Source organism: Tenrec ecaudatus, chromosome 7 (assembly GCF_050624435.1).
Source record: "Tenrec ecaudatus isolate mTenEca1 chromosome 7, mTenEca1.hap1, whole genome shotgun sequence".
Lineage (NCBI taxonomy): Eukaryota > Metazoa > Chordata > Mammalia > Afrosoricida > Tenrecidae > Tenrec > Tenrec ecaudatus.
In genome coordinates, this window is record NC_134536.1 from 62,796,754 (window position 1) to 62,824,267 (window position 27,514).

A 27,514-nucleotide genomic window follows, 5' to 3' on the forward strand; every position below is an offset into this window, starting at 1 on the left:
GTCTTAAAGGCTTGAAGATAAACAAGCGGCCATCTAGCTCAGAAGCAACAAAGTCCACATGGAAGAACACACCAGCCTGTGTGATCGAGTGGTCCCAAAGGGATCAGTTACCAGGCATCAAAGAACAAAAAATCATATCATTGACTGCACACCTCCATGATAGGATCGCTGAAGACAAATGGGTGCACAAGCAAATGTGGTGAAGAAAGCTGATGGTGCCCAGCTATCAAAAGAGATAGTGTCTGGGGTCTTAAAGGCTTGAAGGTGAACAAGCGGCCATCTCGCTCAGAAACAAATAAGCCCACATGGAAGAAGCACACCGGCCAGTGCGATCACGAGGTGCCCAAGGGACCAGATATAAGGCATCATGCAAAAAAAAAAAAAAGATATAAGTGTGTGTATGTATGTGTATTTATGTGTATATGTATATATGTATGTGTATATATATATTATATTAAATGAAGGGGGAAGTGCAGAGTGGAGACCCAAGGCCCAAGTGTCGGCCAATGGAGATCCCCTCATAGAGGGGCTTAGGAGAGGAGATGGGTTAATTAGGGTGTGAGGTAGTATCGGTGAAGAACACAGCTTTCCCCCAGATCCTGGATGCTTCCTCCCCCCAACTACCATGATCTGAATTCTACCTTGCAGGGCTGGATAGGACAGAGGCTGTACACTGGTACATATGAGGGTTGGAGATACAGGGAATCCAGGGTGGATGATACCTCCAGGACCAAGGGCGTGAGGGACGATGCTGGGAGAGTGGAGGGTGAGTGGGTTGGAAAGGGGGAACTGATTACAAGGAGCCACATGTGACCTCTTCCCTGGGAGAGGGACAGCAGAGAAGGGGGGAAGGGAGACCCCGAATAGGGCAAGATATGACAAAATAACAAGGTATAAATTACCAAGGGCATATGAGGGAGGGGGGAAAGGGGAGGGAGGGGGGGGGAAGAGGACCTGATGCAAGGGGCTTAAGTGGAGAGCAAATGCCTTGAGAATGATTGGGGCAGGGAATGTATGGATGTGCTTTATACAATTGATGTATATATATGTATGGATTGTGGTAAGAGTTGTTGGAGTCCCTAATAAAATGTAAAAGAAGAAAAGAGAAAAAAATGATTAGGGCAAAGACTGTACAGATGTGCTTTATACAATTGATGTATGTATATGTATGAACTGTGAAAAGAATTGTATCAGCCCCAATAAATTGTTAAAAACAAAAAAAAAAAAAAAAAGAAAGAAACAGGTCACTATAGCTACACAGTCCACACGTTGGGTGTCCCACAGGTAGTGTAGCTCACAAGTTGAAGCAGAGCACTAGCTAAGGCAGCTGCACACTGGTCCAACCATCAGAGAGCTAGAGACAGAAAGGCAAGGATCACCAAGCCATTTATCTCTTTGCTCTTCAATCAGACTGATACCTTTTTAATCTCACATGGTCTTATTGGCCAAGTTGGCATAATAAACTTACCTATCACATGGGTAGGAGGCCTGCTGATGCAGTGGTTAAGTGCTCAACTGCTAACTGAACGTTTGGTGGTTTGCTTGGTTGAAGAAATACAAGGATAAAGTCAACAGATTTCGCTACTAGGGTTCCAGTTCACACATGCACAGGTTTTCCCAAACAGAATGTGTTTAAGCATGTCTTTGCCATCAGTGAATGACCCAGACAAGCTCTCTCAGTCATACTTGTCTTAGTTGTCTCACTGCCTCACAGCGACCTGGCTTGACAGGGTAGAACTGCCTCCATGGGTTTCCAAGACCAACTCTTTATGGGAGCAGAACGCCTCCTCATGCTCCTGCAGAGTGGCTGGTAGTTTCAAACTGCTAACCTCCTGGTTCGCAGCCCAAAGTGACATGTCACCTACTATGCCACGAGGACTCCTTTTAGTCTTATTAGGGTGCCTTAAAAAAAAAAAAAGGTCCAACCAAAAGAGGCATCCAAGGGAATCTTCTAGTTAAATTCAAGGCGTAGAGGTCAGCTCAGAGGTTATGGTGACTGTTTTGTGGGATCCAAAGGGGTCATCTCGATAGATTTTCTTGAAGGACGCAGACCAATCATGAGAGCTTATTATGAAGCCGTTTCCAGAAAACTGAACCTTGCATTGCTGAGGCAAAGGTCAGGAAAGTTGCAAGGAGAAATTCCCTCTTCCCCATCCCCATGATGCACCTACTCATTCTTTGACGGTGGCCATCCACCCAACATCCCTGATCTTGATTTTCAATCTCTTGCCCCCCCCCCATGCAAAGAACATTTGAAAGGAAGAGGACTTGTATAAAACCTGCTTTTTGATGTGGTGTCAATCAGCGAGCACAGGACTCTTTGGGGAAGCTTACAGGAGGCCCGTCTTCAGAAACTCTGTGTCTGTGAAGCTGTGCTGAGGAACAATGACTTCACATTTTGCTACTTTTGATTAATAAGGCTTCTCTGGCCTAGAAACAATACTTTTTGACTCAATCTTATGTGCGGCAGGCAGTCTGCTTCCATAAAGATTACGCCCCTAGAAACCTGATGGAACAGGTCTCAACTGCCAAGCGAGGCAAACGGGTCTGCTTAAATGTATAGCTAAATAAATGAAAACCACACATGCAGTTCCTCCGTCGCAGGAAACCACATCTCAGGTGCTCAGCTGGACAGTGCAGACTCAGATCAAGTCCACCGCCACAGCAAAGTCTACTGGGTGAACTCTTCTAGAACTCTGCTCCTGCTCCCCCCTCCCCTCTCCCTATATCTCCTTAAAGCCACTTTCCTAATGTTGCCACATGGCATTTATCACCATCCAGGTATCCATTCGTGTAGGTACTGATTGTACATCCTTTCCCCAGGCAGCCCATGAAATCAACAGGGAAGTAAGCAGAAGCCAAAGTGGTTGGTGTTGGTGGTGTATAGGTTGGGGTGGGGGTGCTAGAACAATCTAAATGGCTGTAAAAAACAAGGGTGAGGCAGGAGGGGTGGGGTCTTATCCCACTTTACAGGTGATCAGATAGTAACAAACGGGTCCACAGACACAAAACAACTCATGGGTTGAAGTCCAGAGGCATGTGGCAGTCTTCAAAGGCCCTCTATCAAAACAGAGGAAAGGGAGAATCCAGCCTACACTTCGCACTGTCTCTATAACTTCCACAAGAGTGATGTCAGGGTGCTTTGCGTATCTCATCATCCCCACATGCTACAGCTATAGGTGTATGACTTACATGGATGTGTTATTTGTGAAAAATACAGGATATTCTCTTTATGTGGCATGCCAGGGCAATTTCAGAGCTGGAAATAATGGGTAAGTATCAGGAATACCCCCTGTCTTGCCTCCTTAAGTCACGCAAGTCTCTGGCTAGGTAAGCAGGCAGTCGTCATATTTGGAACATCTTGCTTACAGACAATCCGAGTTGCCTTTTAATGTTACATGGATTTGCCTTCACGTTGGAATGACTTAACCAATTGTTATTCACAGTACATTCTTCATCACAATCACCGTCATGCGTTGCATGTCCATCTTTTAAATCACTGGAAAGACTTTGAGCCTTTTCTTACACTAAAGCAAGACTAAACAAGAACCCTAAGTACTGGTGGTTTCTTACAGAGACAGCTAGGAAGGGATCCAGTCCTAACGGGGGGATGCCTGCCTGTGGTGGGATCCAAGAGTAAAAGTGGCCTGTTTGAATGGATACTTGCCTAAGAGCCTGGCTGGGGAGAATGGGCAGAAGGGGGCGCTAGCAACGAGTACAAGAAGAAAATGTCTTGAAACTGACTGCGGTGATGATTGCACAAATGTTCTTAATATGACTGAATGATTCAATTGTATGATATGTGAAGTAAACACATGTCAATGAAATTATTAAAAATATGCTTGTTATAATTGATGTATGGAATGTTCTAAGAGCTATAGGAGCCCTCGATAAAATGATAAAAAATTATATATATATATATATATATATATATATATATATATATCAGCCAAAAAAGTGGCCAGTTTGAGGGACTCTCATTTATCCATGTGCTGGGACATAAAACCACACTACTATCTGCAAGTGACAATCCAAACAAGGTAAAGAATACATCTATTTCCTAAATTGATAAAAAAGATTGCAAGTCTATGGTACATACACAAAATGCTATGACTCTAATAATACACCCGACCCAACAAAGCCCAATCATTTCAGAACTGTGTCTTGGGTGCTAATGACCTGACCTGTATCAGTGAAGAGCCCTGGCCCTTTGGAATCCAACAGCTATTATAACGGCCTGCTTGCATCATCCTGGCGGCACAGGCGCACGTGCGTGATGTGGCCGACGTGAGTCACGCTTATCTTGATGGCAACTAATAACAACAACATTGGCAGACAGGAATTGAAAGGGAGGCTAGAAATTAGCCTCTTGCTTTAGCTCTATTGCTGTCCTCAGGTGCGGTTGAGTCCGTTCTGGCTCACAGTGACCCTGTCTGTGTACAACAGAACGGACTACGACTCAGCCCGCGACATCCTCGCAGCCACTGCTATATTTGAGCCCCTTTGCAGCCACTGGGCCCAGTCCTCTTGTTGCAGGTCTTCCCCTTTTCACTGACCCTCCACTTTCCCAGCATGAGGTCATCCTCCAGGAACCGGTCCTTCCTGACAACACGCCCAAAGTACCTGAGAGGAAGTTGCACCATCCTCCCTTGTATGCAGTATTTTGGCTGTACTTCTCCCAAAACAGATTCGTTCATCCTTCTAGTGATGCATGATACATTCCATATTCTTTGCCAATATCATACTCCAAGGGCACAAATTCTTTTCAAGTATTCGATTCACTGTTCTGCGTTCACAGGCTTATCTTCAAGTAGTCCACCGTGTGTGTGTGTGTGTGTGTGTGTGTGCCCACACGTATGTCTCACTGGTTTTTTTCTCTAGAGAACTTAGCCTACCACAATCATGAATGTGACACGTTCCTTTTTCAGTTTTCATTTCCATTGCCAGGCCAGTTTAGCTCACGGATGCCTACGACAGTCATCTTGAAGCATTCCGCTTCATTTTGATGACTTCTGGTTTTCCTAGATTCATGTTTGCAGCTGTTTCTCCTCATTTTGAGTTGTGAGTCATGGAAACGATGGGCATTTTGCGATCTGTCCTGAAATATAAGACTAACGTTGCCAGTCACAAGGAAATATCCATATGCCTACACGGAACACAAAGTAACACGACTTCTATCAAATTTGGGTACCAACTACGACTGCCAAAGATTTGTGGATTCTGCCATAGTGAGAAGGCTTTATAAAATTTCATTTTATTTTCATCCATTTTCTCAAAAACATTTTGAGTCCCCTCATATTTGAAGAGCTCCAATCCACTCTAATTATTGTTCTTATTGAAGTTCAAAATGTCCTTTGTGAAGTGGGAATCTCTCCAAGTTTTTTATGTGATCCCAGTACTTTTGGTAGATTTGTTGCTTTATGGAGTCACAAGATGTTCTAGTTTCATTTTGTACATCCTGAACAAAAGCTGAACTCAGTCAATTGTCCAAGTGCTGCTTCCTATTTGTGAGGAGCTGGTATTTCTCGAACTAGAGAAATGGGGGCAGTAGAAATTCTCCGTTATTACGTCACTAGGTACTAGGTATCTGTGCAGGTGGTTACCCCAGGAATTTACTCCACGATTCAAGCAGATGGTCACCATTCTTGTCTAGAATACCTACAAATGACGGTTGCATGTTTACCAGACACCCTTGTTGATGGAGAGTTTTGACTTTCTTTTGCAGCCATGTATACACTGGGAGTAGTGCAGTAATCATTCAGCTTACAGATCACTAGATCACGAAAGAAGGAGCCCTGGTTGCTTCCTGGTTAAGTGCTCAGCTTCCAAGTGAAGGCTGGGGGTTTGGACAAACCAGCAGCCCCAAGCGAGAAAAGACCGGGCGATCTGCTCACGTACAAGTGCATTCTGGGAAACCTGGCGGCACAGCTCTACTCTGCCCGATGGGGACCTGGCAGTTGGAATAGACTTGGCCGTACCAAACAACAAGAGATCGTAAGATCATGAGCCTCGTGCAGACTTGATGAAGACATGTGCACATAACCCAGAGATTCTGGACTTTCTGCAGGATGCAATAATTCAAGGAGCAGGTGGCTCTACTTATAGGGAGAAGACTGCAGAGATAATTGGAAGCAAAGAGAATAAATATCAGAAAGATACTTAGGTTTCATAACGATGCAAAGGCATTTGACTGGGTGGATCCTTGCAAACTGGGCGGCCTCGAGAACAGGAATTCCAGAACACTTCATTGTGCGCATGTGGAACCTGTACAGAGACCCAGAGGCAGTTGGACAAACAGCACAAGGGAACATTGCATGGTCTGAAGTCAGGAGAGATGTGCATCCTGTCCTCATACTTGTCCAGTGTGTACGCTGAGCAAATTGTCACAGAAGTGGGATTATCTAAAAAATGCAGCATCAGATAAAAGAACCTTGCTTGCTGAAAGTGAGGAAGACTTAAAGCACTGGCTGATGAAGATCAAGGACTGCAGCCGTCAGTGTGGATTACAACTCAGTATCAGGAAGACCTAAAGCCTCACAACTGGACCAAGAGATAACATCATGAAAAGGAAGAAAAGATTGAAGGTGTCAAGGATTTCATCTTGCTTGGGTCCACAATCAGTGTTCAGGAAAGCAGCAGTCAAAAGATCCAACAACGCACTGCTCTGGGTCAATCTGCTACCGAAGACCTCTTGAGAGTGTTGAGAAGACAGGAGGTGGCTCTGAGGACTAAAGTGGGCCTGACCCAACCATGGCCTTTCCAATCACCTCAGAGGTCTGTGAAAGACCAGACAAGGAAGAAAAATCCATGCATTTGAACTATAATGCTGGAGAAGAATCTTGAAAGGACCATGGACTGCCAAAATTTAAAAATAATAACACATGAACAGTTCTGTGTGGAAAGTAGTCAGAATGTTCCTTAGAGGTAAGGGTGGTGAGACTGTGTCTAACGTGCTGTGTTTTCAAGAGAGACCAGTCCCTGCAGAACGATAGCATGGTTACTAAATTGGACGGGCAGCACAAAGGAGGAAGGCCCGCACTCAGAAAGATGGACTGACACGGCGGTCACAACCGTGGGTTCAGCCATGAGAACAAGGGGGAAGATGGCTCAGGACCAGGCGGCGTTCCGCTCTGCTGTGCACAGGGTCGCTGTGGTTGGAACTGACTCGGCACCTAACAAAGACACCGGAACCTACCTCCTGGTGTGTGGAAGCCAAAACTCAGAGACAAGTTTCCCAGGGTTCCAAAGGTGATCTGCTTTCTGCCAGCCATTGTGCACACACGAGCCTCTGGGTTGGAACTGAGATGTGTTCATAGAGGTAGGACATAGTGTATCCATTTTGCAGTGGTAACATGTCCTCCAGGGTAGCTTTCTGATTCAGCGATTCCCTGATTGGAGCTGAGGCGGCTGGAGGAGAGCCAGCGGCTGCTGTGACCTTCCCCAGCAAGACGGCTGCAGCAGCTATTCTGATGGTCTGCCATGTGGTTTTTGGAGTTATTCTAGAAATTCGGTGCCGAGGCTGTTTCTTCAGTCTTCCCAGTGATTCTGAAAGCCACTTCGGCTCCTGGAATAAATCACTTTCTGTTCAATCAAGATAGGGTCGAGTGTGATTGCGGCAACTGAACTCTGGCCACACAGCTGTTGTTGTTTGTGTCGCTGAGTCTAGCCAAAGGAGAGAGCACAGTTGGCCCGGCTCTCATTTTAACCAGGCGCAGACGGCCTGACTGCAGGAGGATGGTGCTGGCAGGATGTACTTCCCATGGCGCGTCCATGCACTCATGTTTGCTCTCCAAGGACACAAGTGGGTAAGTAAGTGGCAATAGTGGTATTTTATGTTTTAGCCCCGGCCATTAATATTTTTGTTGGTCCTAGTACGACAGAGTGATACTCTTTTTACATTCTCTCCAGAGAAGTGTAAAATTTTAATTGCTACTTGCATTTTTAAAAATAAAACCTTGTGGTTTTAGGGCAAGGACCCAGGGGGATTTTCTGCCCTGAAACAGGTCAACTATTTGCACTTAAGGGCATGATTTATAAACGGTATGGCTTCCCTCTCATCTGTAGAGCTGATTGTCTATCTTGGGACCAAAGAAATGTAGTGCTCGCTCTCTCTGATGAGCTGATGACTACAGACACTGGGGAGCAGCCAACACTGGGCAGCATTGTTGTGGAGGAGGCAGTGCGAACATTTGCCTGTGGTTTCATGAGGGAGCACTTGGCTCTCAGCCATCGGCAGCAGGGACTGGTTATTCTGAGAGGTCTGTCTGTGCTGCCCATGAAGCAGAAGTTGCACATCAAGCAAATAACAGCTGTTCTCACAGGGCAACAAATGTAACTGCCATTTCCCAGAGTCATCTGTTCTCTCCACCTGGCCGGAGTCTCCCTGGTGGGAACTGGTCATTTGTCAGAGTTTTACGCAGTCAACGGTAGGAAAAAGTCACCCCTCTGTCCTCCCAGTAGCAGTGGCCTGCCACTTCTGGAAACCCAAAGTAATGGGTAATGACCACATGCCTTACCTCCCAAATAGAGCTGATAACTAACCAACCAACCCAACCCAACCCAAACAAGCAAACAAACTCACTAGCATCCAGTCAATCCCGACTTTTAGCGACCCCATAGGACAAGGTAGAAGGGCCCTGGTGGGTTTCCAAGACTAACTCTTTACAGTCAAAGAAAGCCTCATCTTTCTTCTGAGGAACAGCGGGTAGTTCCAAACTGCTGACCTTGTGGTTCACAGTCCCATGTGTGATCCATTGTACCACCTTTTCCTGATTATTTAGAAAATGCTACAATTGAGTTTGCCACACATACCACTACCTCTCTGGAACCAAGTGTCTGTTTTAGAATTGCTTTAGATTTGGAGAAGTATAGCAAGGAGAGCAGCGTTCCCATATCCTTCACACCCAATTTCTCTTAGAACCAGTTTTCTCCTTATCTTTCATTGGTCTAGGTTACTTGTTGGAATTAACAAACATTAAATATTGTTATTAATTAACGTATATACTGCAGTCCAGGTTCCTTAGTTTTTGCCCAATGCCCTTTAGCTATTCCTGGGTCCCACCCAAGACACCACGCTGCATTTAGTCGTCAGTTCTGCGCTTTTGCTTGGCTGTGACAGTTACCCAGACTTCATGGTTTCTGACGACCCTGACAGCTCCCACAGTATTCTTCTGGGGCTTCCTGCACCTTACGAACAGTAGAAATCTGGGGGAAATGTCTTCTGAGAGGTGATGACATGAGTGTCATCAGCCTTCACAACAGAACGGAACTATTGCAAGTGTTCAGGAAGACACTCCTGGGGCTTCAGGAACTGGGGTTAGTTGGTGTTAGTTGGTGATGAGTAACTTCCCAGTAGATGTTCCAATAGCCATTGAAGCAGTGCTTAGGAGGACAAACAGCACTGGATTCCCAACCTGGCTGGGCATTCCATTCCAATGGAGAACTTCATGCAGTGCAGATAGATGGCCAGGCCTTACCCTGAGTGTCATGAGCCAGAATCTTTAGCAATAGGAACTTGAATTCAGTATTCCTTATTTCAAGAGACCAATGCTATATTTTCAACACAAAAATTATTAAAAGTAAATTATGACCCATAACTTGTTAGTACCCGCAATGTAAACACAATGTAAAAAGTGGTTAGTTGCAGAGTTGATTCTGATTCACGGTGAGCAACCCCCTATGTTACTCATAGACATTTTCACTAGTAACCGAAAATCCAAAATGAAAATCAAGCGTCTTCCTGTAATCTATTTAACCACCTTCTGGGCGCCTAGAGGATCTTTGGTTGTTTCCTGTTTTTATTGTTGCTGTATTTTGGTTTGTTTGAGAGTAGTATTTTCAATAAACTTCCCAAGATAATCTGCTGTGACCAGAGATTTGGTATCCATAATTTATAGTGGAGGAACCCTGGTGACACTGTGGTTAAAGCACTCAACTGCCAACCTTTGGCAGTTTGAACTCACCAGCCGCTCCATGGAAGAAAGAGCTCTGCCTCATTAAAGTTGACAGCCTTTGAAACTCTACGGGACAGTCCTACAGGGTGGGAGTCAACTTAGAGCAGAGGGTTCACTGTCAAGGAAACTCAAAATTCAGTTGTGACAGATGAGGGTATCCTTTTCAATGCTGACATCCAATATAAAATCACAAAGTCCTGTCTTCTTTCTCCCACTCCGAAACAAACCCCACCTAACCACATAGGAAGGTAGACATTGGCAGGAAAAGGGCAGCCTGACCTGGAGAGTGGAGCGCCCTGCAGGGAGAGGAGGCGGACCCTGCAGAATGCAGATCCAGTGTGGAGAGTCAGAGCCTCCATGGGTAGACAGGAGAAACGGATGCAGCGCGAAGGGAAGAGTGGTTATGGGCTGGGGTGGAATTCAAAGAACTCAGTAATAACAAGAGGAATGGGAGGCGAGCTTCTCGTTGTTGGAGAAGGCCATTACTAATATGAAAGGAGGAAGTCTAAAAACGAGACCAGGAATTAAGAATTTATGGACTTCAATATAAATAGATGCATCTGCATACGTTTACACGAGGGGGCTTCACGGTGTTCATGAAAAAGTTTCACTATCTTTTCATGCCATTTTTCCATGAATTTTTGGGGGTGCGCTGACAAAGCAGATATATAAGTAAATTCTATTTATCCACTCAGTGGACCTGGGAACAACACCCCGACAGCAATAGGTACACCTGTGGCCCTGATCTTGGCTTTAACGCTATTTACCACTCAAAGGAACCAGAATCCTTGGAGAAATGACCAACGTAAGGGTCTGGGGCAAGCAAAAAGCATGATGAGCCCTGTACATCTTGTGCCAGAAAGCAGAGTGTTCAAAGAATGATGAGGACATTTGTCTCAGGGGCACAGGATCCAGGATGAAGGAACTGGAGACATCTGGAGCAATTTGAGCCCACAAATAAATGATGAGAGCCACAGATTACATCTCCTTGAATAAAATCAGAGCCCACACTGAAATAAAGGAAAACCATCCAAAGTTTGATGATAGCTATTGTACCTCCCACAAAACCTTCATTAACTTGAAGCAACCGCACAGCGATAGAAGATCCCACCGTAACCAAGGGATCGGCGTGGACACCAGTGTATTGAAACTGCATGCCGTCTGGTTGGATGCAATAAAAAGAACCCGCACCATGTCTGCGATATTCTGTGCTACCACCCTCCAACAAACATGTGTGATGTCCGTTTCCTTGAGCCAAGAACCTAGAAATGGCTTAGCTGGTTCATAGTCTTTAAGGAAGTCGCAGTCAACCTGTTGGTGAGGCTTAACGAGGGCGGCAGAATCTGCTTCCAGTCTCACTCGGTCCACTGGCCTCAGTCTCTCACTGGCTGAAGCCTTCAGTCCCTATCAGGTGAGCTGCTCACAACCTGGAAGCTGGCTTCCCCAGAGTGAGCAAGCGAGCCAAGATCACGGGCAGAATCTAATGTTGGCAGACTCCTACTTTGTGTGCAGGTACATTAACTCCATAGATAGGCCTGCCCAGCACCTGCTTTCAGACACCTGATCCAACCACCCTTACCCACTTCCCTGGTTTGTGTAATTCAGGGTAATTAGCCTAATACAATGCCCGTTTGCCTACCCTACCACTGAAGGACTGTTCAGCGGGACTGTGTCATGACGGTGCTCTACTGTCTCCCCACCGCCTAGAATGGTGCCTGACGGACAAGGATCAGCTCCCGCTCGGGGCCCTTCCAGGTGTAGGGCTGTGACCGATTAGACTCTCAATTGATTTCCTGAACAGTCAGAGGTCGAAGGCTCTCAGGAAATAATCTCTAAGACCTTCCAGTTCTCACATATCCATTGGGGGTCCACTTGAAGGTGGCTAACAGCTACAACACCTGCATCATGCTAAACATGCACACAAGCACACACATGCAAATGAGTCCTTCTGGAAACACCACCTGGCCCTTCTCCACCGCTGTCTGAGTGCACCTTTGAATCTCCAGGGGCCCTTCTAGACGGCTCGGGAAGGAAGCGGAACATGAAGAAATCAGGTGATGCCAATTGTTCTGTTAATGCTGAGAAACTGGGAAGCACCCATCCAAGGTTCCAGATGTGAACATAAAGATGAAAGATCCAAAGGGAATAAAAACTTAATAAGCAATCAATTAAATTCAATTTGATCATGGACACGATTTATCAACAACTGACGTGTGATTTTGTTAGAAAGTGAGAAAGCCCCAGAAGACTTAAGTCCTTTGTCAAAACTGCTGAAACAAGCAAAAGTTCTCCCTCTGCGCCTGGAGGGACGAGCAGAGAAAGAGGGTGTGGAACAGAGCTCCTGGGTCTGAGAAACTTCACGTCCAACCACATAATGCACCAGAAAGACACCTAAGAATTGTTATTTTTTAAAAGTCTGATAAACATTTAGTGATGCTCTGGAATAGTATCGTTTCTTCAATTTCTTCATATGTGCATATAGAAACTGAGTAATGATATTAAAATATTAAACATGGAGCACTACGCCTAGAACATTAAGAGGGGCCTGTGCCGAGCACAATTAAGACTTAATGGGGTTTGTACTTTATTTGAAAAATTGTGTGTAAAAGCCCCCAGGGATTCTGAGTCACATAGAGGATGGTATAATTACATTTAAATATGAAATCAAAAGACTTTTTCTTTTGTGTTTCAATCAGAAGTGTATCTCAACTGAACAGACGTCTACTCTGTGCTCCCAGAGGACAGGAGCCGTGTGCATGTCCTGCCTGGGTACACGTCTTCATGGGGAGAAGGGAAAGTTACCAGGAAGCCATGGTGATGAAGGGCGCACAAGGCCCCCGAATCCATCTGCCAACAAACATCACGCCCACCTTCCCTACACAAAACTGGCGACCACTGGTACATTCCCCAAATCACAATAGGCTAAACCATTACAAAATGTAGTTCCTGAGCAAGGATGGATTACCCAGAGGATGGATTTACCAGTAAGTATGTGCTCAGGGGCTTCAACCAAACCGGTTACCAAAGCAAAGACCCACACAAGTACACAGAGCACAGGAAATGGCAGTGTGATGGCAGAAGGAGATTCAATGAAACTGACATTTTAGAAAGTTTATGCACAATAAAGATTATACGGGCATACCTCATATTATTGCACATTGCACAAATTAGAGGTTGCGGCAACCTGGTGGTGTCCGAGTCTACAGGCCACGCCTTTCCAACAGCGCACGCTTACGACGCGGCTCCATCACATGTCGGTGATTCTCGTTAATACTTGAAACTTTTCTACAACGTTATTGCACTTTTAACGGACCACTGCATGGAGTCAAAGTAACTTTTATATGCGTTGGGAAACCAAAAAGTTTGCATGACTCGTTTTACCATGAGGCTCTAGAATCAAAGTATGCCTGCACTTTCCTTTTTGTTTGAGATTGCTCAAGGATAACTTCGTGTCGAGTTCTCTCTGCTGGACCACACAAGAAGACACGAGGGGCGGGGGCGGGGGGAGAATCTATAATCACATAACTTGGTGATATAGCTCGTATTAGGCAAAGCAAATCAAACGCGTCTTCAGATTGCGCACTCCCTTGCACCTGGAATCATTCATTCTTTTGTGATCACTCTCACCCCCACCAGGGATCAGCAGCGGTCCAATAAATTGTGAAGATGTAGCATGAGAAGACAGAAAGTGAGCGCCCACGTTTCTAGCTCTTCTTTACACTCGGAGGACTGTGAAGGGATTGCCAACATTGTATGGTAAAGGTGCTTAACGTCCAAGGTATTTTCTGCAAAAGAGGGCAGGGTGTGACTTGGACGTGGAGCAAGCACCATTGCTAGCCCTCATGGGGGCTGATTCCGGCCATCCCTGTGGCCTCTGCCGGCGGAGGCTGGAGAAGCAGGCGGCAGCAATGGTGGGAGCTGAGAGGGCAGCAAAAGTAGATGGCGAGAGAGCAAGTGTGGAGAAGGTGGGGGGAAGGGATCCTGCCCATTTGTTCTGCCTGCCTGAGCAGCACAGCAGCCCCTGCCCCACTGCCCACCAGACCTAGACGGAGGGACCACAGTCAGAGAGAGTCACGGCCTCAGCATCACCTGCCTGCATTCCGCCTGCCGGCTAGTGACGCAAGAGTGTGGGTCTGAGATCAAACAGTGGGGGTTTGGAACTAACTAAGAAATGGGGAGCTGGCTTCCTCTCGGACCAAACCAAAGCCTCCATGGCACCCCACGCCTGGATGCCGTCAAACACTGTCTGAACGGACATTCACGACAGGTGTTTCTCCAGCGCCCGAGGAAGTGCTATTTTTTCAACTATCTCAGATATGAAGAACAAAATTACACGTTCTGCATGATTTTTAAACTAATTTTCAAATATAAATTTTTTGTGTTAAGATTCAAATTCGAATGTAAACTTCACTTTATAAATTTGACTTGCTTCACATCTTTAAAAAATTCAATTACTTGAACTGATTTGCTATGGTAGAACCAAATTATTACAGAGTAGCATAATGTTATATCCAGGTAAAAATGAAACAGCTACAACTAAATGGAGCGTAAAATCAAAAGTCATGGAAGCGAAAAGGATTTGTGGATCTTTACAAACAATTCCAAAATCCGCTTCTTTTTAAAAGCGTAGTGACTCAGAAATGATTTGTCCCAGTGAACACTGGGATTTAATGGATGCAAATCTTCGAACTGGTACCACTTGGTGAAATTACTAACAGCAAGATGGATATAGTCGTCCTCCTTATCTGTGGGGCATGCAGATCAAGACCCCAAGCACATGCTTGAGACTGTGACAGCACTCAGCCTTCTACATGTGTGCTGTTCTACATGATGTTCTCCTATACATACAAACAGGCACCCAGGGTGCTCCGGGCAGGCAGTGTTCACCTGCTGCATATCACCAGGGCACAGCACACCCACTCACCCGACGGTGTTTCCGGGCTTTTTTGAGAAGTTTGTAAAATGGAATTTCCAAAATGCCGAGGTCAGGTGCATGACACTGCTGCCACTATGTCAGGACAGTGTAAAGGTATGTGATAGAGACTTTAGAGCATTTTCCTAATGTGCTTGCACATTTATGGAATCTTATAGGAATCTTACAGGACACAGTAGATTGTTATCTGGAAGGGAAAAATGTGTTTCCTTTCCTCCTGTTCAGTTACTGTACACATATATTTTGCTCCCTCTAGTCACTGATGGGCAGTTCTCAGACATTTTAGCAAAGATCTAATGTTAAAATGCCTTTCTAATACACACTGGGAAGCACATGCTGTGGCAGAGTGCAATCTTGACATCAGACATTCGGATTCTAGATGCCTAGAAGATATTGTGACAAAACAGACGCAAAACTGAGGCATCAAAAGAAAAGCTGGAAACATGGCCAATAAAATGCAAACACTAGAGCATATATTTGTATTGGTTATGTGGCATAATGTATTGCAGCATTTTCATCAGCTGAGGCAAGCTCTCCAAATTTCAGAGGTACACGTAATGAAAGACTCGCACTAGTCAGTAATAGAGTACTTACATAATTTACGTTTTTGTCAACAACAAAACAAGTATATCAAATATTGATAATCAAGCAGTTCCCCATCACGGAAGTATTAGAGGAAAACAAAAGGGCAGAGTGAGTCAAAAGTAGCATTGTGTGTGCGCTCTGTGCACATAACTACATCCGATAAAATGATTGAGTAGTATCTTGTTTTAAGAAGAAGGGTGACATCGTATGCTATTCTTTGAAACACATTTTCCTACTTAAACAATGTGGGAGTGTGCGGATATATCTGATGAAGTATCTCCACACTGAAGGTGCCTGAAGACTTAAGTGTAAACCTGTTTAGAGAACTGCACATTCTTAGATGAGAATTACACTCACAGGTTCAGGAACGACAAATCTGACTCAGGCAGGTCTGATTCCGTACTAGAAGATACCATATATTTTCGAGACTATACGGTCAAACACAACACATGTCTCCCAATGATGACATTTCTTTAGGCATCTCCCGAATGTTAATGAGCACAAACTGCAAAACAAACCCTTACTTTCATCCCTAAAGAGATTCAAGACGACAACAATGATTGAAGACTTGATTCCTTATCCTTGTTATGTATGGGAGTAGTCGATACTGTTCAGCAGTTTAATTGTAACAAACTCAGTGAAGACTTTGTAAGAGCAAAGAATAAAAGGAAATGTTTTTAAAATTATAACATGCTAGAGATGAAAGGTCTAAGAATAAAATATAGTAATTTGTTGCAATGTCTCTTTTCTGATGCTTACATTTTAGTTTATGAAATCTTTTGGCTTGTTCATTTATAATGATAGCATTTAGTGTAAAACAAGCAACAAAATGGAAGTTACAGCTGGAATGGTAAAAGTCAAGTTTTTGTTATAAGGGATCAATAGAATGTTATATTGATTGTTGAAACAATCATTTTTAAAGCATTTTTATACTTTGTTGTATATATGTGGAATATGCTCTTGGTAGAAATATGCACTATGGTGAAACTCTTAGTACCCAGTATCAACGAGAAATTTATAATCCAGCTCATCTCATGCTGCTAAAATACATATGCCACTTTTGTATTCCATTGCTAATATGACAGTCACGTTTAAAAATAAGTCCTATCAAGGATAGCCATGACCCATAGTAAACACGTATATATCAGTGCTATCTCCTGGTTGGACATGAGCAAGCAGAGGCGACGGGACGGCCGATTACCAGTGCTCAGAGCGCTCACATGCCTTAATCCAGCTCTGATCCTGGGCGAAGAACACCAAAGAGTCACACCCCTGCCACGGCCGTATCGCAGACAGATCTGCTCTTTCAGGATTAAGCTTGCCTGCTCATGTAAACACCGCGAGTTCTCTGGGCTAAAAATATATTTAAAACCAACTCTTCTCTATCAGCAGCAATCGAAGGATCTCTGCCCTATCCTGCCATCCTTTCATTTGGCCACTTGAAAAATGTAAAAGCACACATAAAAATCTATTTAATTTGAACTTCCTAACACAAGTTTAAGAAATTTAACTTACTCGTTTTCTAAATGAAGAGCAGAAAAACACTAAATTCACACACCATCACTCTGGTCCTCAAGCCTCCTGCTTGTTCTGTGCTTTCTGTCGTGGTCACTCGCTGTCATGTCTAGTCAACCAAGCAGAGAACGCTCACGTGTCCCCCCTGCCCAATCCATCGCCAGGTTCTATGAAGCTTTTGGATCCCACCTTTGTAAATGAATCTCTCTTCTGTGTCAACTGCCAATAGCAGTCTCGAGTCACTTTCGTGTGCTAGTGTTTCCAACAGACACGTTGTTTGTTTATCTCCGTGCCTCTAATCCATTCTCCAGGCTATTTCCAGAGTGACCTTTCTAAAATGCAAACATAAGTCTAACACTCTCTTGATTAAAACAAAGCGTTTGGAACAATGGTCACTCTCCCCGCTCTGCACATGCAGCTCCCCTGGGTCTTGCTCCCTCTGCTTGTGTCTCTCTTCTCCTTGTTGGTTCTCTCTGCATTCCTTGTGGTCACCCAGTTGATCCCACCAGCAGATTTTTAGGCCTTCTGAGGTGCCTCTGGGCAGACGCAATCTTCTGGCAGCATCTGGGGGTGTTAACCACAGGTACCACCCAAGGACACTGGGCACACAGAACAGCTTAAGTTCTCCCAAAGAGGAATGCAGTCGAGAGCCTCTCTCCTATGCCTCCCTGTCTGCTTCAGTCAGAGACGCTCACGTTTACCTTGGAGTCAGCCAGAGCGCAAGCCTGACCAGGAATCAGCCCTCCTGCAGCTTCCTCTGTTAACCTGGTCATACCACCTGCTGCAATCACCAGCCCACTTGTCCATCACCCACTGGATGGTAAAGCCCTAGAGGCAAGACTGAAGCTCATCCCATGATGCACTGCAAGCAAGCACCTATGAGTGAGTATTCAGTATATACTTGCTGTCCAATGGCATCTGGAGTACAGAACACCTTACCTTATAGAAGAGCTGTGTTCCTGGGAAAAATCAATACCCTTTCCTTGTTAGCACACAGGGTGTGCTTGGACCCCGGGGAAACTGTGGAAGCGCCATAAATGGCAGGTCTGCAGACACTAAAGTAAAGCAGCAAAGTCCATCCAACTAAAGTCAAACTCACTGTGATGGAGTCTATTCCGACTCGTCGTGACCCTACAGGACGAAGGCTAACCACCCCGAGGGCTGAGGCAACTGTGAAGCTTTACAAGAGTACAAAGACTCCTCTTCTCTCGAGGACTGGCTGGTGCTTTCAACCTGCTGACCTCACGGTTAGCAATCCCACACATACTCCACTACGCCGCGGGGTCAGCGAAGCCGATAGGAGATTCCAGTTTAGATACCTGGGATTAGTCAAACAAGTATCTACAATTCAATTTCCATGCATGCCAGAGAAACTTTTGCATGAGAGATATCTGTCACCCCAAAGCTTCAATGAATTGACCTTGTTTCAATCAGTTAGTCTACTTCACTATGGCACATGGATACTGCTGCAGATCAATCCCAAAGGAAGAATGTGTTGGCTGGGAAAAACACTTTGCCAATGGCAATGTTGAACAGGGGACTGGTCTCTAAAATCTATAGAAAACGTCAATTCCTCAACAAGAAAAAGAGGAATAATCTAATTTAAAAATGGACAGAAGCCATGAACTGATAGCTCACCAAAGAAGATGTCTAGGCAGCCACCAAAAATATGGAGGAATTCTTGTAACCACTTGTAAGCCATTCAAGAGATGCAGATCAAAACAAAGATGAGCTGTCACCACACCACAGCATTGATAGAAAAGTTCAACAACAACAACAAACACACCCACAAACAAAGAAAGAAAATACATGCTAGAGGGAGGGTGGTGAGATTGGCACCCTCGTCCCTTGCTGGTGGGGCTGTGGAACAGTACCAGCAAAGTGGACAGCAACATGGCACTTCCTGAGACAATTTGGAATGGAAATACCATATGACCCACCCACCCCGCTACTCAGTATATACCCTAAGGAAATAAGAACCATAGCATGAACAGATAGATGCACACTCCTATTCACTGAAGCCCTGTTCACAGTACCAAGAAAATAGAAAAACCCTAAATGTCCCTCCAGGGAAGAAAGGCCAAGTGAACCATGGTACTTCAACAAAATGGAACACTACCTTAGAGAATACCCATTCATCTGTAAAACGTTTCACGACACGGATAAACCCAAAGGACATGATGCTGCGTGAAATTACTCGATCACGAAAGGACAAACATTGTATGAGACCAGGGTTATGTAAAATAAAAATCAAGAAAAGGTTTCCACACTAAAAGAAACAGATGCTGATGGTTGCTAGAGGTGGGAGCGGGGAGGGGAGGTCCTAGGCTAAGGGTAGACAGGTGCTACCTTGGGTGAATGGGAAACAATATTCCAGAAGAGGCAGATGGGCGAAATGGATGGAAACAGGGCAAGGCATTGGGAGGCTTAAGGAGTTGTTGACTATAAAACCAACGATCAGCTCTGTAAACCTTCACCTGATTCACACACACACACACACACACACACACACACACACACAGTTAAAAGGGAAAGAATGTCTGTTTGCTGGTCTTCTCCTTTTTAAACTTTCAGCTGGGGCATCCTGTTCCTATTTCCCTCATTCCAGCTCCCAATTCACTTGTACTATTCTAAGTGTGATTTCCAAGATCTGCCCTTATTTTATTTCTACAATGAATATCTAAGGGAGTCCTGGCGGTGTAGTGGTTACAAGTTGGACTACGAGCCACAAGGTTAGCAGTTTGAAACCACCCCCTGCTCTGAGGGAGAAAGATGGGGCTTTCTACTCCCATTAACAGTCACAGTCTTGGAAACTCGCTGGGACAGTTCTACCTGTCCTATGTACGGTTGCCAGAAGTCAGCATCTACTCGATGGCAGTGAGTTTGGCTTTGGTATGGATAGCTCTGAGGGCTTCAAAAAGTTCATGGAAAGAAAAACTCCATTACCTTTTCATTCCGTTTCCCACATCTTTCTGAAGCTCCCAGTACCACACAACATCTTCCCGCTTTTTTAATGGCCCCCAAGAGGAATCACCCACACATAGTTTCACTTATTCAACAAGCCTTTATGAAGTGCTTGCTTACAGGCCAGCAAGTGTACAGAATTCTTAACTCCGTGTGGTTATAAAAAGAGTGTATTCAGATAAGCCCTCATGGTGACTGTCACCCACGCCCTGAATAAAAAATGCATGTTGTCTGCAGACCAGTACGCCCAGGCTGCACCGATGCACAGAGAGCAGTTTCATGAACCAGAGGTCTCCCTGCCATGGGCCATGCCCCACGCCACTTCCCATCCAATGGAGTTCCGTCCACTCCACTCCTTTGTTCAGAGCACTGCTAAATTCATTGCATGGCTCAGTTCTTCTTGAAGTGATTGAACTACGGAATGATCCGATATATGTATTAGCTCCCAATGAAATAATTTTTAAAAAGGAAAGGCAAAAAAAAGAATTGAAACTCCAAAAGACACACTAGAACATGGCGGGAGCCCCGGTGGTGCCGTCACCACAATGTCTGTGGTTCAAGCCCGCCAGCCACCCCACAAGGAAAGCAGGAGGCCACCTGCTCCCGTGAAAGAGGTACAAGGTCACGGGGAGGCAAATCTACTCAGCGGCAGTGGGGGTCAGTAGGGAAACAAGGGGAACTTAGGTCTGGAAGGAATGATTCTATCTAGAAGCAAAGAAGCAAAAAGAAAGCTCAAAATCCCCTAGAGAGGATGGAGGAGGAGGCACGGGAGGGGATGGGAGACAGGGAAAGGAATGGAAAAGAAGAACGAGGGTATAAAAAAGTGCCCATTAAAAATGGGAAAGAGGAACAGGAAAAGTCGGGGTGATGAGAAAGGAAGAAAAGGAAAGCCCGAAAGAACGAAGAAGGAAGACCAAGTTGATCAGGTCTCGGTGGAGGGAGGAGGTCGCTCTGTCCCTGGCTAAGTGGCTGTCCTCTACTGCCTGCCCTTGGGACTTCCCTGATTTATCACTGATCACTCCTCTACCCTTTACCCTCTGAATCCAGACTCCAGGTGCTTGGGAAAGATGAGCGGAGCTACTCTTCAAAGGAGAAACAGCCTGTCGCCAGAGACCATCTCTACAGGAGACTGGAGGGAATCACTGAGGAGGTGATGGTGGAGGTAAGTGGCATATTAAAAAGAATACCCCCAAAGTAAAATGAAGTTAATCAAGGGTTTTGTCATGCCCACCCATTGACGTGGAAAGAATCCTCTGTGGATGTGAACAGTTGTTCAGCTGGTGATCTAAAGGTTGGAGGTTTGAGTCCACGCAGAGGCACCTAGAAATCGGCCACTGGAAACTCTATGGCGCGCACATGCACACATGCATCCTGCTTTGGAATCAACGCAGTAGAAACTAGCTTGGGTTTTCAATTTCCCCTTGGCCAATGGGAACGGGTCTTCATTCTAAGATCAATAAACCCAGCTTAGAGAAAAGGTTATAGCCTAGGGAACCCAAAGAGGCAGTTCTGTCCAGAGCATCACCCCCACCATGGCACAGAAAGCGAGCCTGCTCCACCCCAGGAGCACACTCAGTGCTGACTGGCCTCTTCCCTCTGATCACCACCTTCCGGGTCATCAGCTTAGGATGAGATATACTTAATAAATAAATTCAACCTCTGGCCCCCAAACAGTAAACACACATATGGCTTGAGTTCTATTTCAGTTCATCTTGAGTTGGGAGACTCCCAAGTTTGACAAGTATATATTCATGTATACTAAACTTCATGTATTGTATTGTGAGCCTTTTCTGAGAGAAACATGTTTAGTGTCTGAGACATCTTCCTGGAATGGGTGAGCCACAGAATTACAGGCACTGATATTGTCTGTGTTTATGTTCTTTTTGTAACCCACTGCTGATTGGCATTTGTTGCGCTGCTTTAAAAGCCCGGAGAACTGGTAGGGGAGTGAGCCTCAAACAAGGACATGCTGGCCCCACACCAGTAAGTACAGTGAACCAGCAACACCAACACCCCACCTCCTGGATGCAATTCCTTCCACTCTGGTCCTTCTCTCCCTGACCTTGGCCATGGGTGCCAGTAGACATGGTGAGGCAGGATATAGAAGAAAATGCTGGAAAGTCAACGTGCTCACTCTCTCATTTAGAAGGCAGTAGGAAGCAAAGCAATGTGAGAGGACAGAGGGTCTCCTGGCAGGAAAGCAAACAGGAGAAGATGCTCAATGATGGGCCAGGACAGGAGCCAACTGATTGAGGAAGGAGACTGAAAACCATCAGGATCTGGGTGAGGTGGGTTTCTAAGGATGCTCAGGGGGCCTCACCAGCCCCAGACAGTCATGGAGGGCGGAAGCTGTTGGTGGGGCGCGGTACAGTATATTTCAGCAAATTCTTACTGAGTACTCTTTTTAAGGCAGTGAGCCAATGGGCTGCAGCAGGCACCAAGGCGGGCTACTCTCTGAAAGCATTATAATCTAGGGATAGCAACTACCTGCCTCTCAAGATAAAAATTTTAAAAATTTCTTATCAATGCAAATGAGGAGGGTTGCAGTGGAGACCCAGGGCTCATCTGTAGACCATTGGACAGCAGGGTCACATGGAAGGGTGCAGCACAACACCGATGGACACACAACATTCCTCTAGTTCTTTAATGCTTCCTCCTCGCCCAACTTTCATGACCCAGTTCCACCTTATAAATCCAGCTAGACAAGAGCATGTACATTGGTATTGATAAGAGCTCTTAATGATGAGGGCAACAGATGTACAAATAGGTTTGGCACAATGGATGGATGTATGGATTGTGATAAGACTATACGAACCCTCAATAAAATGATTTTTTAAAAAAAAGAGCTCTTGACAAATGGAATCTAGGACACATAAACCCCTCAGCTACAGTCATGGGAGTAGTGATACCATGAGGGTAGGGGCAGGTGGGGAGAAAAGGGGGGAACCAATCACAATGATCAACATATAAACACACACACACACACACACACACGACAGGGGTAAGCAACAGAAACATGGATGAAGGGAGACAGCAAACAGCATAGGGTATGAAAATAACAGTAACTTATGATTGATCAAGGGTTCACGAAGGTGGGAAGGTGGGACAAAAGAGGAGCTGATACAAAGGGCTCAAGTAGAAAGAAATGTTTTGAAAATGATGATGGCAACATAAGTATAAATGTGCTTGATGCAACTGATGTATGGATTATTCTGAGTCCCCAATAAAATGATTAAATAAGAATCTCATATAAAATAAATTCCTTTTGATTTGGGCATGGCTTTAGTCATCTAAAAATGAACAGTTGACATTTCAAGAATCAGGTTACAGAGTTCCAATTTAAAGCACATACACACTCACACACTCTCACAGGGAGACACATGCTCCAGGGTAGTTTCCATGACAACATAAGGCCAAGCCTACCAAGCTCTTTGTTATCCTGCTGAAGAGGTGATGCAAACACACACTCATGTTAGAATCTTTACTAATAAGTGGAGAAGGTTAAACGATTATTTAGATCTACGTGGTTTTTATCTGTTCCAGGGCTCAGAAAAGCAAATACTAAATAATACAGGGAAATAATAACTGGAAGACCTAGGAGAGTTCAAAGCAGACACAACATTGAAGTAAACAAGGGAAAATAATTTTTTGTTACTTGTGTGTTACCTTCACTTCACGGAAGTTCTCTTGTCATAAGCTGTACTATAATATTTTAATAGTGCAATATAACTTGGATAATATAATCTGAGTCTCCTCTTTTTAATGAATATATTTAATTTTTTTCCCTTTTTGTCTACATTCATTTCAATTCATTTGGGAGCACACACTACCACATGCCACTAATTCCTAAGAACAGAAAACAAACAAGCTATAAACCTCATCACCATCAAGCCAATTGCCACTCATAGTGACCCTATAGGACAGGGTACCACTGACCCTGTGGGTTTCCAGGACTGTAACTCTTCACTGGAGTTGAGAGCCTCGTCTTTCTCCTAAGAATTGGCTGGTGGTTTCAAACCGCTGATCTTACAGTTAACAGCCCAAGTCATAACCACCGTGCTACCAGGGCTCACAAGGAAGAATAAAAGCATTTCCAAATTGATAGTTTATGGGCTAAGGGGGTGGAGCAGGGAGACGGAAGTGGAAGAGGGGGCTGTGATAAAGCACAGTTTAGTATTTCTTTCACTTTGCTTGAAGGTTTCTCTTCCTCTGTTCCTAGCTATGAGACCCATCCCCCCGTCAAGAGTCAGCTGTCAACCAGTTCTCCAGCATCTCTTTCTAGGTAGTCTGAGCTTTAACCCATAGCTTTAAATACCATCGGGATGCGTTTACATCTCCAGACTGGGCTGTCCTATGACTTCCCAGAGCAGTTGGTCCAACTGCCTTCTAAAAAACTCCACTTTGATGTTACTTCAAGGACAACCCTGTTCCTTCAACAGTGCTTCTTACTCAGGAAACGGCAGCTGTGAATGGTACTCCGTCAGTATCTTTTGGCCGAACCAACCAATTAATCAAGTCTGTTGCATAAACCAAACCCTTAAGGGTCACCCTTAATAACTCACTCCTCTCTCTCCAGAATGAGTCAGTATCCAAGTTATATGTCTTTCTTACCTATTTTATTTTAATATTTTTTCTATTTTAATTCCACATAGATCTCCAGCCGAGTTCATTGTCAGTGTGCTCACACCCCTAACTCACTGCCATTAAGTCGACTCTGACTCATAGTTGATAGGGCAGGTAGAACAGCCTCAGTAGGTTTCCAAGGCTGTAACCCTTTTAGAGGAGTAGAGAGTCTCATCTTTCTCCTGAAAAGCAGCTGGAGGTTTTGAACTGCTGACCTTGTGGTTGGTGGCCCAACGCATAACCCAGTACGCCACCAGGCCTCCCACTCCTCCGTACGGTGCCAATCTTTGCCAGGATTACAGTCACAACCTGGTAACCTGGTAACAACAGGAACTGTGCAGATGCAGTACGTGGAAGAATTAGGCAACTTGTCCCTGTCAGAGAGTTTATTGACCAAGCAGATAAAACTTGGCTTGAAAAAAGCAACTGTCTACCACACACCAGGCACCAATCTAGATGCCTCATAAATACTTTTGCAATGTCCATAATGACCAACTTTACAGAATAAAGTCAACTCAGCATGTGGCATTTGGGAGCCTCTTCTGGCCACATCTTTGCTCTGCTTCTTCCCACATGCCGAGGCTGATGATGTTGATCACCATCTGCCAAGACCTGTGTGCAGACACTACACTAACCGATTTGAACACACGCTCCATTCAAGGTTCACAACCCTTCTATAATTGGGGGGCTGGGGTCCCACTTTGCACATGAGGAGACTGTACTTACTTGTTCAAGAGGAAAAACACAATGCAGAAACCCAGGAGGTGGTCGAGCTGTGATTCAGGCTTGGAACCTACGTCTTTTTGTTGAGGAATCGTTTAACTCACAACAAGTTATCTGAACTAGTGGGGACCTAAAGCTAGGAGAGCCAGGGCCATCGCTGTCCTCAAGGGTGTGGATCTGGAGGAGCCTGCCTCCAGCGTCAGAGCCCTTGATGGTGAACCTGTCTCTCCCCAGTGGAGGGCAGAGTTCAGGGAGCAAGCACCACCACCTCCCTCGGACCGGCTCCATTCTGTCCGACGGGGTCACAAAGAGTCGGAAGCACCTCCACGCAGCGGGTGGGAGGCTGGGTACTTACAGTTTTATCACTCCGTCGGAGCACTGGGCACAGTGCTGCTGGCCGCTCTTGTCATGTTTATGTTGACTCTGCCCCAGCTGAACAAATCTACAAACGACAGTGCGTACAAGGAGGTAAGCGACCGGAGATGCTACTTGCAATACATTCAGTGGATTCTGGAAGACGGTAAAAGCCTTCAGATGACAGTGGCAAGCGTATTTCAGAAAGGCACAATCAACAATCCCGAGCTATCCAAGAAGCAGGGGATCTGTGACCGAATGGATCTTTCTGTGCACTTAATCTAAAAGGGGGAGGATAAGAATATCTTCTCAATCCACTTCAAGGTCGTTTAGAGTTCAAATAAAGTCATACGTGTGGAAGCACTGTGTCGAGTGTTGAATGCGAGGAGGTGGTCATGTTCTTCAGTGCATCGAACACAGAATCGTATTCCAGGGTCTGAATTCCCTTCTCCCGTGCTGCCATCCCTCCCTTAGCCACCTCCCTTTGTACCAGGGGTGCTCTTGTACCAGGGTTCCTCAGAAGGGAGAGCTACAAGTGGGCCTTAGAGACATTCTGGAGCCAGAAGTTGCCAGTTGAACAGCATGCTGCATCTTAGGGGAGACTATCTTTCACTTCACCTGAGCCGAAGTTTCGGACCTGAACTTGTGTACTCACATTCCCTGCCATATGAAAACTCATGTTATCCAGTCATCTGTGGCTGCTGTTGTCAGCTGCTGTTGAGGCAGCCCCTGACTTATGGGGAGCCCACGCACTGAGCTCACTGCCTCGAGTCAATTCTGACTCCCATGCGCCTGTGAAACATCCTGTGCCCAGTGAAACAACATCTTGCTCGGTCCTTCATCATCCCTGTGATGAATTGTGGCTTGGAATGATGGGATCCATAAGGCTTTCAAACAACTGATTTTTGGAAGGAGATCACCAGGCCTTTCTTCCTAGTCTGTTTTAGTCCAGAAGCTTTGATGAGAGATGTTCAGCATCGTAGCAACAGCAGCTTCCACTGACAGAGGAGAGATGACTGCACGTGAGGTGTGCTGGCTGAGGATCTTGCATGGAGGATCTTGCATGGAAGGTGGGAATTCTGCTACCAAACCACCAGTGCCCCCGATCCGTCACTTAAAAACTCAAAAACCATTGCATGCTAATTCCACCTCACTGTGTACACAGAGAGAACTACAACAGCTCAATCCCATAGGTTTTCAGAAATTGTGCCTGTATTCCAGAGGGTTTTAAGCAGGGCATCCAACTTCTAAGATACTTCTGGGTGAGTTTAAACCAGGGCTTTGAACTGGTTAGAAATGTTTCTGTCGTGCCTGATAGAGAGTTCGTGCTGCATCCCACCCAAATCTTCTTCTTTGAACCTGAGCAGGAAACAGGCAGGGGGGCCCCACTCAAAAGTGGGCACCCCTACACATTCGAAGTGGTACCACTGGCCACCATCTTTGAGTGGGGCCCTGCTGCCTATTTTCCACTCAGATCAAAATCACATCCACCCTAGATTTGGTTGCTATGTAACCTCCATGCTCCGTTGGCCATGATGAAACCATTCTGAGCCAGTTCCCAGCCCTGCTTCAGATTGCCAACTTTTCTCTTAGTAGCCAAACACTTCACTGTTCACACCACCCAGCGAGTCTCTACAGTCATTGACCCTACAGAAGTCATTCTTTCTGACCTTGCTGCTCATAAAAGCCCATTTCAATACTAAAGGGTTTCACCGAAGTTCCAAGAGGGCTGATGAATGAGTAACTGCGTCTGCCTGCCCAGGAGTGAGAAGGCTGTCGCTGGGTTCTGGAGGACTAATTAGCTTCTAGACAGCTCTGTATTCTGAGACCGCTTGCTTCTGGTAAGACAGCGAGGCACATTCCT

General features: G+C 45.4%; 1 protein-coding gene across 1 annotated transcript in view; it reads right to left on the reverse strand.

Moving 5' to 3' along the window:
* Positions 1-27,514, reverse strand: part of FIG4 (FIG4 phosphoinositide 5-phosphatase) — a 129,949-nt gene that overhangs the window by 8,658 nt on the left and 93,777 nt on the right. Inside the window, exon 22 of the mRNA XM_075554682.1 lies at positions 25,652-25,738. Within this exon, the coding sequence (XP_075410797.1) occupies positions 25,652-25,738 (87 nt within the window). The remainder of the gene's footprint in view (positions 1-25,651; positions 25,739-27,514) is intronic.